Source organism: Ipomoea triloba, chromosome 3 (assembly GCF_003576645.1).
Source record: "Ipomoea triloba cultivar NCNSP0323 chromosome 3, ASM357664v1".
Classification (NCBI taxonomy): domain Eukaryota; kingdom Viridiplantae; phylum Streptophyta; class Magnoliopsida; order Solanales; family Convolvulaceae; genus Ipomoea; species Ipomoea triloba.
Window position 1 is genome coordinate 31,069,664 of NC_044918.1, and position 18,118 is coordinate 31,087,781.

The following is an 18,118-nucleotide window of genomic DNA, read 5'->3' on the forward strand; positions in this document are numbered from 1 at the left end:
CCGCTTATTTTATTGTTTTGAAAAAGAAAAGAAAAGATTAATTCATTGAATCAAAACACAAAACATAATGCAAAGTAGTAAAAGGAATTGAGACCGTACCATTCTGTACGATATGACAAAGGACTAACTTTCTTAGCTATCAAATGGATCACTTGGTTTGCATCACATTTTACAAAATGAAAGGTAATTATGTTAAGAAAACATGTAGCTTTTTCCTTAATATATATCATCAATCAAGAAGTCAAAAGTAGAATTCACAGTGGGAGCAGACTGCCACTGGTAATCCTTGTTCCAAGAGGGATATTTAATTTTGGATGCTATCCCTTTTAACGAAAATGTTAGCTAGTAGATCATTGTCCCATATTAATTAGCTCTTGATTCTTCATAAGAAAATACAAAGTTTCCTCCTTTAGATTTGGAGGGGAGGACAACTTTTGTGGATGAAGGGGTCCTGATCAATGGGTGTCCATATGTTAATAGATTTTTCATCCTACCACTCTCCATCGTATTCGTGATGTATATATTGCGTCATGGGTTTCCAGTAGGCTTCAATTCGCCAAACGCAAGAGGGATTTCCGATCCTCCCATTTTGGCTTTCAGAAATAATATAATGTTGATTTGGCCTTATCGGGAAGTATTTGGCTTTAATTTATACACTCTTGTTACCTAGGATATGGGACGGATGCCACTCATTGATATTGGTTTAAACTTCTTGGGAATTAATACAATCTGAGTGCTATTTTTACCCTTCAGAAACCTCTCGCTCTAGAAGAACTGATTATTACAGAAATCCACCACATTCTTACCTTATTTGTAATTAAATTATACTGCGTATAAAATGAGTCTCACGTGTCTATTGTCCAATGAAATTGTAGTTAATTATAATTATACTTTAGTGGCCTTGTAATCAAACTGAGTGTGTATATAATGAAATTCAATAACAGGTTTTACATATTAGCTAGGTCTCAAATATTGAGTGTATATTGTTAAATAAAACTGTAATTAAATTAAAATAGGCTAAAGTGTCATCCCGCACCCTGAACTATTCTTGATTATTCATGCTGCACCATGATTTTCAATAATGGATATTTCAAGCCATAAACCAAAAAAAAAAAATTCGCCTAGCTCTTTTTGTAGGTTTTCCGGTTGGTAACCCTGATGACATGGGGCGGGTAACCTGCTGATGTGGATTTTCTTTTTATTTTATGTGAGTCTTTGGTCGGTCAAACCCATAATTAATCGACAACTTCTTTTGCAATCGACTCATTTTCTTCATCCCCTTCTTCGTCGCAGGTCAGCGGCGAGTTGCTCAGAACCGGTTCTTTAGGGAGCCGGCGGAGGAAAAGAAGTACTCCAAGGAGAATTCTGCTACTAGCCATGTGAGGTATAGCACAAGTTTTCTTCCACAGATAGAGAAGGCTTTGTAGGGGAAAGATCACCTCAGTATGTTCTATGTTTCTGACGAGGAAGCTGCTCAATATTGGCCTCCTTCTTGCAGGTAGGTCACTGTTTATATTTGCATCATATCATGCATGTTTATATATTATTCCTTTATCCATATATGCAAGAAAATAACATAATCATTGTATTCTTCTTCTTTAATTTATTAATTTGTCCCAGGGATGATGCACTGGAGTACCTTAAAAGCTGTGAAATGGTGAGTAGGAAGCTATTGGAGACAAGCCGGTTCTCTACACCCATGCTATGTTTCGCGAACTGGTGAGTAGGAAGTTCAACGGCCGAGAACTGGTGAGCCTGTTTCGCGACCCACTCAACACCCATGACTCCAATGCTATCAAGGTCCTCCACACTCGCTCTACCCAGGTCGGCTACGCTGCGCCGCTCAAGTCTTCGCCCCTTTCATTGATTCTAGACTAATCACCGCGGAAGGTATATATATATGCATTTATAATTTGTAATGTATGTATATATGTATTTGTAAATGTGGTGGTACGCATGCTTTTCTGCTTTCACAGTGAGTCAATGAGTGTTATTACACGTGAATGGTTTATCCATGTTGATTGAGATTGATTTTATCATCCAAGAAGGAGAAGAAAAAAGTGGTTTTAATTCAATTATTTTTTTCTGTATTGTGCTTTATTTATGTGGGTTTCTCTATGGATGAGTTTTTTTTTCCTGTTTGATGATGCTTTCTCTGAATGTAAATGGAGATGAACTTGATTGCTTTGATTATTGGCAAAATGTTGAACTTAAGATTCCCTGCCAAGTTCAAATCTTTGCAAGAATAGCCTCGTTGCGCTGGTAAAGTCGGAACTTCTTTTACACAGAAGGAAGGTTCATGGTCGTTGGTTCAGATCCAGATGAAAAAGTCAACTTTGTGATGGAGTAAGCTTATTTGACCGAGCAAAAATTTACTGAAAACAAAAAATCCACATCAGCAGGTTACTCGCGCCATGTCATCAGGGTTACCGGAAAATCTACAAAAAGGACTAGGCGAATTTTTTCTTTTTGGTTTATGGCTCAAAATATCCATTATTGAAGATCATGGTGCGACATGAATAATCAGAAATAGTTCAGGGTGCGGGATGACACTTTAGCCAAAAAAAATATTTTAATTGTGTTGTAATAAAATTACATTGTAAATAAAATGAAATTGGATATGTCATAAAAACATGATTAGTATGACATAATGAGTGCCATTTCTTTTCTAAGAGAAAATATACCGTTTTGGATCATAGACCACAGTAAAAATTGTCAATATGTTAAATGTAGACACATAATATGTTAATTACATGCACATATGTATTTACAGTTAACATATTATATGTCTAAACCACTTAATATATTATGTGTCTATGTGTCTCCAATTTATTTATAAACACGAAATCTATTAATCATAGATACATAATATATTAACTACAAACATAAAATCTGAACGTCATTTTGGAATAAGGTCCAAAATAAAGGTGGAACTTGATCTATGGTATGATTTGCCGTTATAGAAGGTGGCCTTGGGTTAGCCATTAGGGCACGACACTGTCAGTAGGTTGAAATTAAATGGAGTGGACAACGTTGAAATGTAAAACTAATTTTGAGACATCAAAATCATTATTTTCTCAAAAATAAAATAACAAAAGCTTTGTTACATCGGATTGTTTCATGATATAACAGCAGAACAAGTGGTGAGTTCAACATTCTCAATTGGAAGTTTATCAGTTGGAAATTCGCAGACGACAGGCTTTTGCGACTCAACCAATTGACCACAAGGCTTAGGGGTCACCGAGCTCGCAACCCCGCTGATGTCCGTACAGTTCCACGCCGGTTTCGGTTTGTTGTCGTCGTCGTCGGCGCGCATCTCAATCGTCGCGTCAGAGATACAGATTCCGGTGAAGGGATCCTTCTCCAGCCCAATAAGTTTCCCGGCGATGGTCACGTTTTTGGCGTTGATTTTGCTGTAATTTATCCCCGTTATGTTGGGAAGCGCGGTGGGGTCGAAGCCTTTGTCAGGGTGGGAATTGTATTCGCCCGACACCCAAAACACGTACTTCATGGTGTGGTATTCGGCGTTCCTGACGTAGATGTCTTTGACGAAGCCGCCTCGGCCGGGAGCGGTCTTGATTCTGACGCCGGATTCGGTGTTGAGGGCTTTGAGGTCTTCGGCCCTGACGTCTTGAATCCCGCCCGACATTTCGCTGCCCAGAGCGATGGTGGCGCTGAAGGGGGAAATGCAGGTCAGCCTTTTGATGGAGAGATGTTTTGTTGGCATGCCGACTGCTATCCCGTACTCATCCCAACCACTCTTCACGGCGATGCAGTCATCTCCGGAGACGATGTAGTTGTCCCATATTCTCACATTGGAGCATGAATCTGCAGGCCGGATCCCAAAATTAAAATAAGCTAAGGCATGGTTCTAGTGAGAATGACTTTTCCATCTAGTGCGGACAAATCGCTATAGTTGGATGAACTTAGATCAACACAGCTGAAAATTAATAAAAAAGAGAAAAAACGGATTTTCTGTCATTTTGATAATTTCAATGATATGCTGGTGGATTTAGATTAGTGGTGCTTTGAGTCCAATTCCTGTGTGCACTACAAACCAACCTTTAAGCTTTAATGCACCACAAACTAGTATTTGGTGGTGTACCAAATACCATCACTTACTACACTAGAAAATTATCAAAATGACATTGTGTTTGTTTTTTTTTTTTCCTTTTATTGATTTCTCGTCGTTGATATGAGTTCATCCAATGATCTCAATTTGTCTGAACGAAAGGAGGCTACTGCACCTGATCCGGATTCTATGTATAGTACTATATGTGCAGCTAGACATAATATAATAGAGTTAATTCCATTTTTGGTCCTAGATTTATAGGTGGTAGTCCATCTTTAGTCCTTTTTTTTTAAAATTAAAACATCTACATTTGGTCCTAGTATTATTGTGGCATGACTATTTTTGGTGTACCAAAAACAAAATCGTTAAAATGACGTTAAATACAAGGGCATTTTGATTTTTTTTTTACAAAGTAAGTTATCCGCTATATTTTTATTTTTACTTTTAAAAAAAATTCATATTTGAAGACCGAAATGCCCTTGCATTTATGAGAATTTTAACGATTTTGTTGATAAAGGACCAAAAATAGTCATACCACAATAATACTAGAAAAAAAAAAGGATAAAAGTGGAATGACGCCTAGGACCAAAAATGGAATTAACTCTAATATAATATAATAAAACGCAGCCCACCTGGATCAATCCCATCTGTGTTTTCAGAATCAATAGGTGCAAGAATTGTCAAGTCTTGAATTACAATATCACTGCATTAATCACGAAAGCCAATTAAGCTCATCATCAGGCCAGGACAGGAAATTAAGGATGGGAGGACAAATTAAAGTTAACGTAAATAACCTGCTGTAAACGGGATGGACAACCCATGATGGAGAGTTGAGCAATGTGAGATTGGATATTTGGATTTGCTTCGAATACATAATCTCAATAAGGTAAGGCCTTGTGTAGGTTAACTCCTTCTTACGAAACTTCTCCCACCAAACCTCTCCCTGACCGTCTATCGTCCCATTTCCACCTGATATATATCAAACATTCAAAATGAAACCCTCCCCCCTTAATTAATTAATTACCACGTACCATATAATATAATCATCAAAATATTTGAAATGCAGCAAATGAAGATGATTTTAGTTTACCAGTAATGACAACGTCAGTGAGGTTTGTTCCAAAGACGAGACTGATCATCCTAGGTCCTGGAGCATCTCTTCCTTGCCCATAAGATGGCAAAGGCGGAATAATTGTATATTCTGATATATCCTAGCAATAATACAATACAAATTAAAGTTAGTTGGACATGCTAATATAAATGTTTTTCTCATAACGTATGTAAATGCTACATTTCATGAGAAGAGTAAATGAATACATTAATCTATTAACATGTTATATATATAGAAATTAATGTCATATTTATATGTTATGATAACTGATTCGGCATCTATAACATATCCTATGAGCTCTGTAGTAGGTAAATTTTGTTCTATCTAGATTATTTTATAGGTCTTATTCAATATAATAATATTTTTATAATTGTTTTTTGATGAAATTGAGACAAAGAATTCAAACCAAGAAGGAAGACCTAAATATTCAATTTTGATTTCTTTCCTTTTTACTTCACTTTTAAAAAGGTTTACTTTTAGTCCTAAATATTCAAACTAAAAGTGGATTAGAGAAAAAAAAAAAAGTGAGAGTAACTTTATTCTAAATTGGTCAGACAGTTAATTTGTTAATTATAATGTTAAAAATTCGATCCTAATATTAGTGACCTATAACACGCAAACAACAAAAGAGAGGTAAACCTGAGTGCCAAGAGTAACGGCATCCTTGTGGATATAAAGGGTGAAATGGCTAGTGAGATTGAAAGGTCCAGTGAGCCATTTTCCCGGCGGTACGATAAGTTGAGCGCCACCGTCCGATGCATACTTGCTGAGGTTAGCAATCGCGGATTGAAACGCCGCCGTGTTTAGCGTCTTCCCGTCCCCTTTACCGCCGAAATCCGTAAGGTAAGCAGTGTGTTTCCGGCAGTTTAGTGCCGGAAATTGCACCGTTTCCGCAAGGCTTGAACTCAACAATAATCCTCCGCACGCCAGAATTAGCGCAATCTAAACAAAAATCAATTAAAAAAGCAAAAAAGAAAACTTTAGATCATAGAAATTCATAAATGTATAACGGAAATAATTGATGGGTGGACAACACGTAGAAAAAATTGGGAATACATAAAAGCATGACAATTGGTGCGACTCCATGATGCTGTAGTGAATGGGGAACTTAGAGTTAGTTCGAGATTATTTTTATAGTGTGAATTCGTACCCAAAGTCATTAAATGGGATTGTCTAATTTAGGAGATTTATGCGATGAATAGAAATATTATATTTGAGAGGAGTACTCAGAAAAAAAAAAAAATTATATTTGAGAGGAGATTATTGAACGTTTTAGGAGATTTATGCGATGAATATAAATACAATATTTGAGAGGCGTTGAATGTTTAAGTATATATGGTATGTATATCTATCTCTAACGTCTATAACCGTTAAGTCTTAAGTGGAATACAATTTTATACAATATTTTTTTTCCTTTTACAGTAAAGACTAGAATGGTTATCAATTTAATATAATAATTTTTTGAGTTAATACCAAAAATGGTCCTTTGATTATTGAGGTAGTACTCCTTTTAATCCTTGACTTTCAATTCGACCACAAATGGTCCTCTGACTTTTATTTTTTACCACAAATAGTCCTCTATTAAAATTTCTGTTAAATAGGTGTTAAATCTAAGGGTATTATCGTCAAATTGATATATATAATGGTCATAAAATAAAAATGTTTAGAATTTTTCACCAACAACCATAATTGAAACAATTAACAAATATAAATACTCCTAAATAAAAAATAATGCACCTTATATCTCGTAATTATGCGTACAAAATGAAGATTTAATATTAGAGCTATCTGATTTAATTTAACCAACAGATTAAAATGGAATTTTTTTTTTCAAAAACATTGCTTCCATTATTTTCATGGAATCATGGTTGTTCATACATGGCTGATTAATATTTCACACTCTTCATTAATCGATCAAACATTTTGTTTGGGACATAACTGAAAGCCGCCACAATTGAATTAATATAATTAATCAATTACAAATTGTAGACATTTAATCATGAATTTTTATTTAATTTGTTCATTTATGTAATTTGTCACGTCCATTTTGTTTTTATATTCATTAACTTAATGTTTATTAATGTTTGAAATTAATTATGTTGTCATATAATTATAAAAAAGAAATAATCATAATAATATTAATCAATTTGACGATATTATCCCTAGATTTAGCACCTATTTAACAGAAATTTTAACAGAGGACTATTTATGGTCAAAAATAAAAGTCAGGGGACCATTTGTGGTCGAATTGAAAGTCGAGGACTAAAAGGAGTACTACCCCAATAGTTAAAGGACCATTTGTGGTATTAACTCTAATTTTTTCCTTTTACGTTAATGATTTCTAATGGAAAAAAAGTCTCCATATTTGAAATATAATAGTATATTTACTTTCAAAAGAATCTATATGTATACTATAAATAAAAGTAAAATCCTTCTATTTCATTTTCTAACCAAATAATAAATAAAGTTTATTTGGTAAGAACATGTAAAATGGAAATTAACTAATATCTATTAATTGGTAATATTGTTTCTATATTCACGTATTAATCAATCAATACTATTAATAAAAGTAAAATCCCCTCCAACTTTCCTGCGCAAACTAATATAAAAAAATCAAGATTAATATTCTCGAGCATATTCTTCTCAATACACAAAATCGTCAAATCATTCAATCTTTCTTGTGACATCTTAGAGAGTATTTTTCTATAGAATATTCAAGTAATTATGTATAATCTTAAAATATTTTATATAATCACATCTCATGTATTGTATCAAGCAAATCCTATACATTTACTAATAAAACAAATGCTATATATATACATGTGTAAATAATAATGTCAATTAATATTGTTTAATCACAATCGAAATTCGTAAAAATAGAAAAAAATATTACGTAAAACATAAGATTTGGTTAGCTCCAAAATCTCAATATTCCCACTAGAAAGGTGCACATGTATTAGTTACGTAACATGTATTAGTTACGTAACAAAGCCCTTCTCGAGATTTTGGAGCTAACCAGTCACTATTAATGACATTGCAAAGAGTGGACTAGAGAAGAAGATGAGAAGCTATTTCACCTTGCAAAGCTTATGCCACACAGTGGAGAACCATTGCACCTATTGTGGGCCATACGCCGTCACAATCACAATACCTCACAGTACTTGGTATGCTATGAGAAGCTCCTTGATGCAGGGCCGGTCTTGAGCAAGCTCCTTGATGCAGGGTGGTTGATTTTTTGATATTGTTGCCGGAATGTTGCTGGAGGTTTGCCGAAAATATATTTGACATGTTATTGTAGGTCATAAATAAGTTTGATGGTTTATTTGCTCCAAAATATAATAAGTCTGATGGCCTAATTGGAGCTTTTTGAAGTTGAAGGGCCTAATTGCACAATGAGGTATAATGTGAGGGTTTATTTGACCCTTATCCCTACTTTTATTAAACTATTTTTATACTTGCCATAATATAGATTTTATCTAATCAATTAAGGAAATTAATGATAAACATATTACGAACATAATTAAATAAAATTAAACATACACATATCACGGGCATAATTAAAGGAAATTAAACATATGCATATTACATTCATAATTAAACGAAATTAAACATGCATATATTATTTTATTAAGAATAATATATATACTCCTTAATTAGTACACATATATACTCCTTAATTACCATAATTATTCTGATTACATGGAGGCCATAATTACCATAATATTAATTAAGAAAAATATATATACTCCATAATAAGCCAAAGACTTTGTGGTCTAGTGACATCCGGTGTCCCGATTTATCCTCCCACATGGATGATGGGAGTGAGTTCGAGCATCAGTGGAGAGTTACTAATTGTTGACTCGCTTCAGTACTTTGAGGTCCATATAACAGATACACATATTACGCCCATATTTCCAACCTGTATTTAACACTTTAATTAAACATAGAGATTTTCTATTTTTTTACTTAAAATAATATCAATTAGCTATGTTCTTCCTTCTATTTTTTGTTTAAATTTTTCCTAATATAATTTTTGAGTAATCAATTTCAACACTAATATACAAACCTTATAATTTCAAATAAATGTACACTTTCATGCATACGTAATTGAGTGTTGAATTTGTTTATTTAAATCTGTAATTCAATATATATGAATGCAAGATAATCAAGGTTGTTCCAATAAAAGTAGAGGTCCTGTGCGACATTTGAATTTGGGCCCATTTTCACAAGAATATCTATTAATTTAGAATCAAGGGCATCCTAATTTCTTAGATCATATATGTCAAATAAAAACAAATCATTTGGTTTATCATTGTGACCACCATCATCTAAACAACCATCAACATTCCTATATCATTTTCATCTTCACAGTGACACTTATCATTGTTGTGCACAATGTCATCATTTAAAATTTTCAAATCTTACAATCACCTGATCTTCTTTATGAAGATTATTAGCATCTAACAAATTTTCATTGCTATCATCCTTTTGCTCATCTATTTGATATTCTTTTGTAATGAATTTTTTTTCAAGAGCTCCATTTTGTGATTGAATTAGTTGCTCAATAATTCTTTTTTTCTTTTTACGCTTCTCAAACTCAGATGAATATTTTTTAAAAAACATAATTACAAAATCCTAAAAAAAAAATTATTTAGAATCTCTATCAATAAATAATTTATCAAGAAATAAACTCTTGAATATATTATTCTTTCTATATTTAAAATTATTAAGTCATGCTAATAAATAATAATTGTGAAATAAATCAAATAATATGCACAATTAAGTTAATAAGTTTTAATTAATATTTACTAAATGTATGATGAATAACTTGAGGGAAATGACTCAATGAAGGCAATGAACTATTGATTATGATCTATTGACCTAGAGATTATACATTACTTATTGCTACCTTGAGTTACTACTTTGATGTTTATTTGTGTGCAAACTAATATATAATTGGTTGGATTATGCGTTTGGGCAATCTTGTTAGACATCTCAAGAATAACATCTTCTTTTCTTCAAAATATGAGGATCTTAGGGTGTTAAAACATTTTTTGAATTACGAAAATTAAACCTTGTTTAATGTTTTGACTGTCAGGTTCAATTAAGGAACGGAACCTTGGATTTGTGTATGTGTTAATTTTTGAATTTTACTTTAACTTCTTGTGCATAAATTGTGCAATTTTTGGACAACGTACTTATGAACAATAATACTCCAATATAGTTTTCAAACTTAAATAATGCATTAATCATTACTTTTAAATCACAAATACAGATGAAATTATAATTACACTGCAAACACAAAAACAGCTAGCTACGTACATACAATTAATTAGGGCTAAATATATAGAGGAAAAGAAATTTAGGCATTTGGCCTGGAAGCATCAGATCATCGATGGTTAGGAGGTCTAATGGAGAGCGTGAGATGAAGAGGGCCATCGTCTTGACCCTCATTCCTTGCAGTTGAGGAAGATTATCACCAGACATCATCAGTTCTGGTATCTCCTCAGCATCAATCTATTCAAGAAATGTAAATCAAGCATGGATTAGTCATGAATTATTAAAGAACATTCATATATTAGCTCTTTAATTTGTCAGAACAATCTTAAATTTTTAATTTCTTAACAAATCTAAACACTTTCTCCATGGAAGAAATGGAGATTTCGCCATGAAAGTAACATATATACCTCTAGCCAGTTGCTCCGGATCGAAACAGTTGCGCGGTGAATCTGAGTGCAACAAATTCAACATATATAATCTGGTAAGATTTATTTATTTTTTTTTGAAATGAAAAGAAATAATTTAAGATTTGTTTCTGACCTCGAGGTGGCTCCTAACCCGACTTATGGTTAGGTCCTTATCATCCATGACTTCAACAATTGCTCTAGGAGTTGCATCTGCAATGATGAATCAAAAAAAAAAAAAAAACAAACAAACGCAAAATGATTAAAAGCTTTATTATTTTCCGGTAAAAGTAGTCAACTTTTCAAGCAGCAATTATATTACAAATGTTAATATTTGTTGCATACTTTTTTGTTTATTGTTATCGGGTAATCAGTGCCTAAAAAATAATTAATGCGTGGTTGGAATTACAATGAGTCAAAAGTTATCAGAATTAGTTGGTGGATTTTGGCCCGTTTGACCCCACAAGACTGTTTTAACGGCTCTAGTTGAAAATGACAATCAAGTATAAAATTGTCATACTTGGTTGGGTTAACCTGGGTTAGGCCGTGGTTAGTCATTTTGGCGGGTCAAGAAAAACTCAAACACAATCCAACCCATTTTGAGTCATGGGTTGGACAAGAAAACTGACTAATAATTTTTTCAAAAATAAAATAACATAATAAGGTGATGAAAATATTTATCATAATATCAACATTGTAAGACTTATCCTATTCATTTTAAGGAAGCTCAACACCATATATTTTTCTTATAATTGGAGGGTAGGGTAGTCAAATGAAAATAACCACAAATATGAAACACACCCCCTCCCCAAATGATAAAAATAAATTTGAAATTTGAATATTACTTAGGAAAATTTCACATCTCTTGAAACCAGACAACACATGACATTCATTAATTGAAGATTTAATAGTTAAAATTCAATTAATTTATAATACATGTCATATTAAGAAATTAAAGTTTTATTGTCTAGATTGGCTTTACTATTTTCCAGAAAAGTTAATTTTCCAAATGGCAATATTATTATATGTTGCCTATATTTGTTTATTTATTATTCTTGCTCTCTGTACTTAAAAATAATTAATGCATGGTTGGAACTAACAATGGATTTAAAATTGTCAAAATTAGTTGGTAGGTCGGATTGGGTTGGGCCGTAGTTAGCCATTTTGACTGGCCAAGAAAAACTCAACTCAATCTAATCTACCTTGAGTCATATAGTAGGACAAACAAACTCACTAATAATTTTTTAATTAAACATAAAATAACATAGTAAGATGTTGAAATATTTATCATATATAATACCAATATTGTAAGAGTTACTCTATTCATATGATAACAGCATAGGAAACTAGCTTACCAAATTTAAAAAAGTATTATTTGTGTGCAGAAAACATATAATTACTTTTTTTTTTTTTTGAAGGTAAAAACTTAATGTATTAAATCAGAGCTCAGAATGTTCACAAGAAACGGAGGAGGGGAAGACAACCACTCCCCGCAACCTGACACAGAAACGGCCTCCCTAGCCATAGCATGGGCTGCACGATTCGCAGATCGCCTAGCAAAACGGAAAATTACATCATGAATCATAGATGCATTTTCCTTAACATCATCAATTAAAAGACCAAACGGAGAATGAAAAAAGTCTGAAAGTAAAGCATAGTAAACAAGTTGGGAATCCATTTCAACATCGATGTCTCCCAAGTCCATCTCTTTCACCCAGCTGAGAGCTTCCCGAACGCTCATTGCTTCCGCTTCATTAACAGTAAAAGTACCCGTGCAAGTCATACTCTTTGCCGCGATGAAACGTCCTTCATCATCCCGAATCACCCACCCCATCCCCATGACCGATCTGTCCAAGTCCATAGCAACGTCCGAATTCAGTTTCAAGCGCCCATGGATTGGAGGTGACCACTGGTCCATAACAGCATTCCTTTCATCACCTGATTCATCCATTCCATTAACAAGTTTCCAATTTGACCACAATGACATAGCAGCAAATAACATAGCATGCATTTCATAGGGAGCTCCTTTCAAAACAAAGTCGTTCCTGCTGCACCATAAACCCCAACAGGCCATAGCAAACTTGCTTAAGCAATCATCTCGTAAAGAATTAATATTCAAGAAAAACCAATCAGAAATATTACCGGTACTATGTTGAATTACCGGCAACCCCAAAGTATTCCACAAGATATTTGTTTCGCGGCATTCAGCAAAGAGGTGGAGAGTTGTTTCATCATACTGGCGGCACATGTGACACTGGACATTACAAACAACATGTTTAGTACTTAAAGCATCACGAGTGGGAAGAAATTTAGAAGCCAGTTGCCAACAAAAGTTTTTGACCTTAGGAGGAACCTGCATATTCCAGAGCTTCATCCAAGGTTTATGATCGTCAACTTCCCCAATTAATTTCCTATAGCATGATTTGACGGTATAGTTTCCTTTTGAGTCAGCAGGCCAAATCCATGAGTCTGGTGGTCGTCGTCTGCTAACAGGGAGATTGAGTATGAGTGCAGCATCTCTACTTTGAAACACATCACGTACACATGCTGTATCCCACCCTATTCCTTGTGGATCAAATAAGGAAGCAACTGGTGCATGCTTAATACTCTCATGCAGGTCAGATATAACATGAGGATTTGAGTCCTCCGGCAGCCAGGGGTCCACACCTATTAGCGTCGATCTACCATCTCCAATACTCCTTCTGCATCCACTCCGCAATACATCTTTCACTCCCATCATCCCTCTCCAAATAAATGAAGGGTTCCCACCAATTCTAGCCTCAAAGAAAGATGATGACGGGAAATAGCGTGCCTTATACACCCTCGCCATAAGGGATTGTGGCAGTGTTAGAAGACGCCACGCTTGCTTTCCCAGGAGTGCTAAGTTCATTTCCCTTAATCTTCGAAAGCCCATACCACCCTTTGATTTCGGAACACATAAGCCTGTCCAGTTTTTCCACCGCACCCCTCGATCGTTACCAATTGAGCCTGTCCACCAATACTCATTCATCATAGTTTCAATCTCACGGCACAGACCTAACGGAAGCAAGAAAACCATCATGGCATAAGAGGGTAATGCTTGTATAACATTTTTTAGGAGAATTTCCCTTCCTGCGCGAGATAAAAACTTAGCATTCCAACTTCGAACTTTATTCAAAATTTTCCCTTTTAGAAAGCTAAGGATTTCCGTTTTCCTCCTACCAATTAATGATGGGAGACCCAGGTATTTTTCTGTAGTATTTCCTTCCCTGACCCCTAGTTTTGAGGCCACACTTTCACGCACATGCTGCTGCACGTTTGTACTAAAACAAACCATGGACTTGTCGAAATTAATTTGCTGCCCCGAAGCCTTTGAGTATTGTTCTAGCACACATCTCATTCGGTCACTTTCAGTCTCGTTTGCACGGAAAAAAAGAAAACAGTCGTCAGCAAAAAGTAGGTGTGATATCGGGGGCGCCCCTCTAGCAACATACACCCCATGCAACAAGCCACGGCTCATTTGGCGCTCAATTAAAGCACTTAAACCCTCAGCAACAAACAGGAAAAGGTATGGGGATAAAGGATCACCTTGTCTTAACCCTCTTCTCGGAATAATTGGCCCAAGCTGATGTTGTTCGTGTAGCACATGATACTTCACCGAACTTACTGTTTCAAGCAATATAGCAATCCACTTCGAATCAAACCCCATTTTTAAAAGGACACCTTTCAAAAAGTGCCACTCGACTCGATCATAGGCCTTACTCATGTCAACTTTCAGAGCAACGACCCCCTCTTTCCCTTGAGACTTGCGTTTCAGATAGTGATGGGCTTCGTATACAATCATGATATTGTCTGTTATTAATCGGCCGGGAATAAAAGCACTCTGAGCCTGCGAGATTAGTCCATCAAGCACAAATTTTAGCCGATTAGCACAGACCTTTGCCGCAATCTTGTAAAGCACATTACACAGAGCGATCGGTCTCAAGTCTTGCATTGAGTCAGGATTCGGTTTTTTGGGAATTAAGACTATATAGGTGCCATTAGCCTTAGTTGGCAGTTTGGTAGACTCAACAAAACGTCGAACAAACAAGGTCACATCGTTACCAACAATATCCCAAAAGTGTTGATAAAACCCCGGTCCTAAACCATCAGGGCCCGGAGACTTATCTGGATGCATCTGAAACACAGCTCGTCGCACTTCCTCTGCACTCACAGGTCTAAGAAGTTTGGCATTTTCCTCTGGCTTTATACGTGAAGTAATAGAGTCCAGTACCTCACTCATTTCACATTGAGATGCCGTGAAAAGATTGCTAAAGTAGTCAGTTATCACCTCTCCCATTTCCGGCATTGAGTCAACCACAGTACCATCACTTCTTCTCAGCTGCTTAATCCTATTCTTGCACCGTCTTGATTTAACTGCATTATGGAAATATTTGGTATTAAGATCCCCATCCTTATACCAATGCTCCTTGGCTCTTTGTTTCCAATACGAGTGTTGTTGATTCAACAAAGATAGGAGCTCCCTTTCCGTATCAGAATATTCCTTCAGCCCAGCAGTATCCCTTCGCATGCGAAGTTGTTCAAGACGTACCTTCCCATACTCTATTTTCTTTTGATAGTCTCTATTATACATTTTCCCCCATTTCCATATATCCTGACCACAAACTTCAACACGATCAAGAACATCCAATCCCATAGTTCGGCTCCAGCTCTGAGTTATAATTTCTCTGCACTTGTCTTCACGGAGCCACATGTTGTCAAAACAGAACCGGCGACGAGTAGTGTTATTAGTAGCAACCACCGGTGTGAGTATTAAGGGAATATGATCACTGTACGGACATGTTATCGAGCACGCCTTAGCACCTTCAAACATAACTCGCCAAGAATCAGTAATGAGAATTCGATCAAGTTTTTCCTCAACCATGTCCGGAGTCCCACGTGATCGTTCCCACGTAAACTGGTTGCCCGTAAATGGAAAATCCTGTAAACCACAGTCAGCAACCGCATTCCTAAATCCATTTAACAACCATTCCGGGTGCTGATGTCGACCTCTTTTTTCATACTGGTACATCAAGTCATTGTAATCACCCATAATTGCCCACGGCAATCTGCTCAGCCCAGACAACGTACGAAGCATTTGCCACGACTCTCTTCTACGTGACCTCTCCGGGTACCCATAATACCCAGTAAATCTCCATGTCGGACTATCAGTATCCAAAGTCACAATAGTATCAATGTGGTTGTTAGAGTAGCCAGTAACTTCCACGTCCACAGATTCGTGCCAAAGAAGAGCCAAGCCTCCCCTATGACCCGTAGCATCAACAACGAACATGTTTTTGAAACCCAACTGTACTCTAATAGGTTCCATTCTTTGCACCACCATAAACGTTTCCATCAAAAATACCACTTTCGGCCTCTTTGTGCGGATGACATCCGCAAGAACTCGAATTGCCGTAGGGTTGCCAAGCCCCCGACAATTCCAAGTCAGAAGACTCATAATTCTAGGCGGGCTTGCTGAGCAAGACCCGCCACATCCCCGTTTTTTGAAACAGCACTTTCAACATCCATGTCAGGGGGGTTTCTGCTGCCCTCTGCGTCACTCTCCATTCGCTTCCTCTTCTGGTCAACTACAACAATATCATTGACACAAACCTCATCAGCTCTGTAAGATATTGGCACTGGAGGACTGACTTGCAACTCCTTCCCTTGACCAGTGGTATAGCCTTGGACGGTCATAGTGCTGACCTCAGGTGTATGGGCACTTTCAGCCTCGGCTCCTGGAGAAATCCAAGATCGTCGTTCAGTATTCGATTCCGGAGCAACCCATCTCTGTCCAGCAGTAGGGGCCATTCTTCTTGATCCTGCTCTCAAATATGAGCCATACGGTTTATCACCTGACGTTCCAATCCCATGCAGGGCTTTGACACACACTTTGTCTCCATGTCCAATTATTCCACACAAGAAACAAAAAGTTGGGAGCCTTTCATATCGGAAATCCACAACAGACCACTCCCCGTTGTCCCTCTTCAGCTTCATCTGTTTTTTCAATGGTTTCGTGATGTCAAGCGTCACACGGATCCGATAGAACGTTCGCATAGAGCCATCAAAATTCTTATCATCCGATTTGACCCATGATCCCAGGAAGGAACCAATGGCTTTGATAACAACATCTGATCTGAATCCCACGGGTAAACTATGGATTTGTACCCAAAACTCAGCCTCATTCAACTGAACCGTTTCCGGTTCCGCAGGAGGAAGCAGTTTGCGCATCACCAGCAAGCATTGTTCGTAGGTCCAAGGGCCATCGTTTAACACACGGTTTAAATCTCCCTCGTGGTAAAAGCGTATCAGATAACGCTTTGAGTCAAGCTGCCGCATAGTAACACCCATTGCCGGCTGCCATATTGATGCCATCGTGTCTTGAAAGTACGAGAACCTCACGTTTTTTGCTGTGACCAAACGCCCCACAGCATAGTAACCAACTTCATCAGCTTCAGTATCCAAAGTAACATTGGGCAAGTGCATGGAAGTATTCTCGTCATCAACATCAGCGAGTGTGAGATCCGCACACAGAGACGCTATGTCGGGGGCTTCCATCGTCGTCGGAAAGCAACGAGACCGGAACCCTAGTACAGCGGAAACCAAAAAGAGACAAACCCTAGAGAAACTCGCGAAAGGAAGCGAGAGAGAAAAACTTTTTTGTGCTTAATTATTAGGTCATCGATTTTGATAGTTTTTAAAACATATAATTACTAATAAGAGTAATAATTACACTCACATTAATATCCAAAGATTCATAAAATCAATAATTACTTTTCAAGGTTCACTGCATTCATTCATTTTAAAATGAAACCGTTTCCCCAATTAGTCAATTAGCATTTACTATTTATTTTTTTTAATTATATATATATATATATATTTATAAATAATAAGGTGGGCTAATATCATCACTTATCCCATTGAAATAATGAAATCTGTGAACTAATTCTTTTCTTGCCTATTTCTTGACACGTCACTAAATTTACAACTTAATTAATTTATTCTTAAAATATGGTGGGATGGTTGGCCCCGTTGGTCCCACCCCCCTTTTCAATATTATTTACAATTGAGTCAATATTGTGAAGATTCAAATGTATGTTATATGGTGGACCAGGGTTCGGTGGGGCCTAATCCAAAATGAAACCATTATATTACAAAAACTTGTTCAAAAAGAAGAAGATAAATTTCAAACAAATTTAAACACAAAATTCGAGAAGAAGGCTTTGTTTGTAT

General features: G+C 36.1%; 2 protein-coding genes across 2 annotated transcripts; both read right to left on the reverse strand.

Annotated features, from left to right (window-relative positions):
• Positions 1-3,118: 3,118 nt before the first annotated feature.
• Positions 3,119-6,270, reverse strand: LOC116014273 (probable polygalacturonase). Its single transcript, XM_031254296.1, has 6 exons — positions 6,240-6,270; positions 5,823-6,125; positions 5,163-5,283; positions 4,867-5,041; positions 4,705-4,775; positions 3,119-3,828 (listed from the first exon to the last, which is right to left on the reverse strand). Exons 1-6 carry the CDS (start codon positions 6,267-6,269, stop codon positions 3,119-3,121), a joined length of 1,410 nt encoding a protein of 469 aa, XP_031110156.1. The 5' UTR covers position 6,270.
• A 10,069-nt stretch (positions 6,271-16,339) lies between these two features.
• Positions 16,340-17,443, reverse strand: LOC116013201. The gene has a single exon (XM_031252850.1). The coding sequence runs from the start codon at positions 17,441-17,443 to the stop codon at positions 16,340-16,342; it is 1,104 nt and encodes a 367-aa protein (XP_031108710.1).
• Between the last annotated feature and the right edge of the window lie 675 nt (positions 17,444-18,118).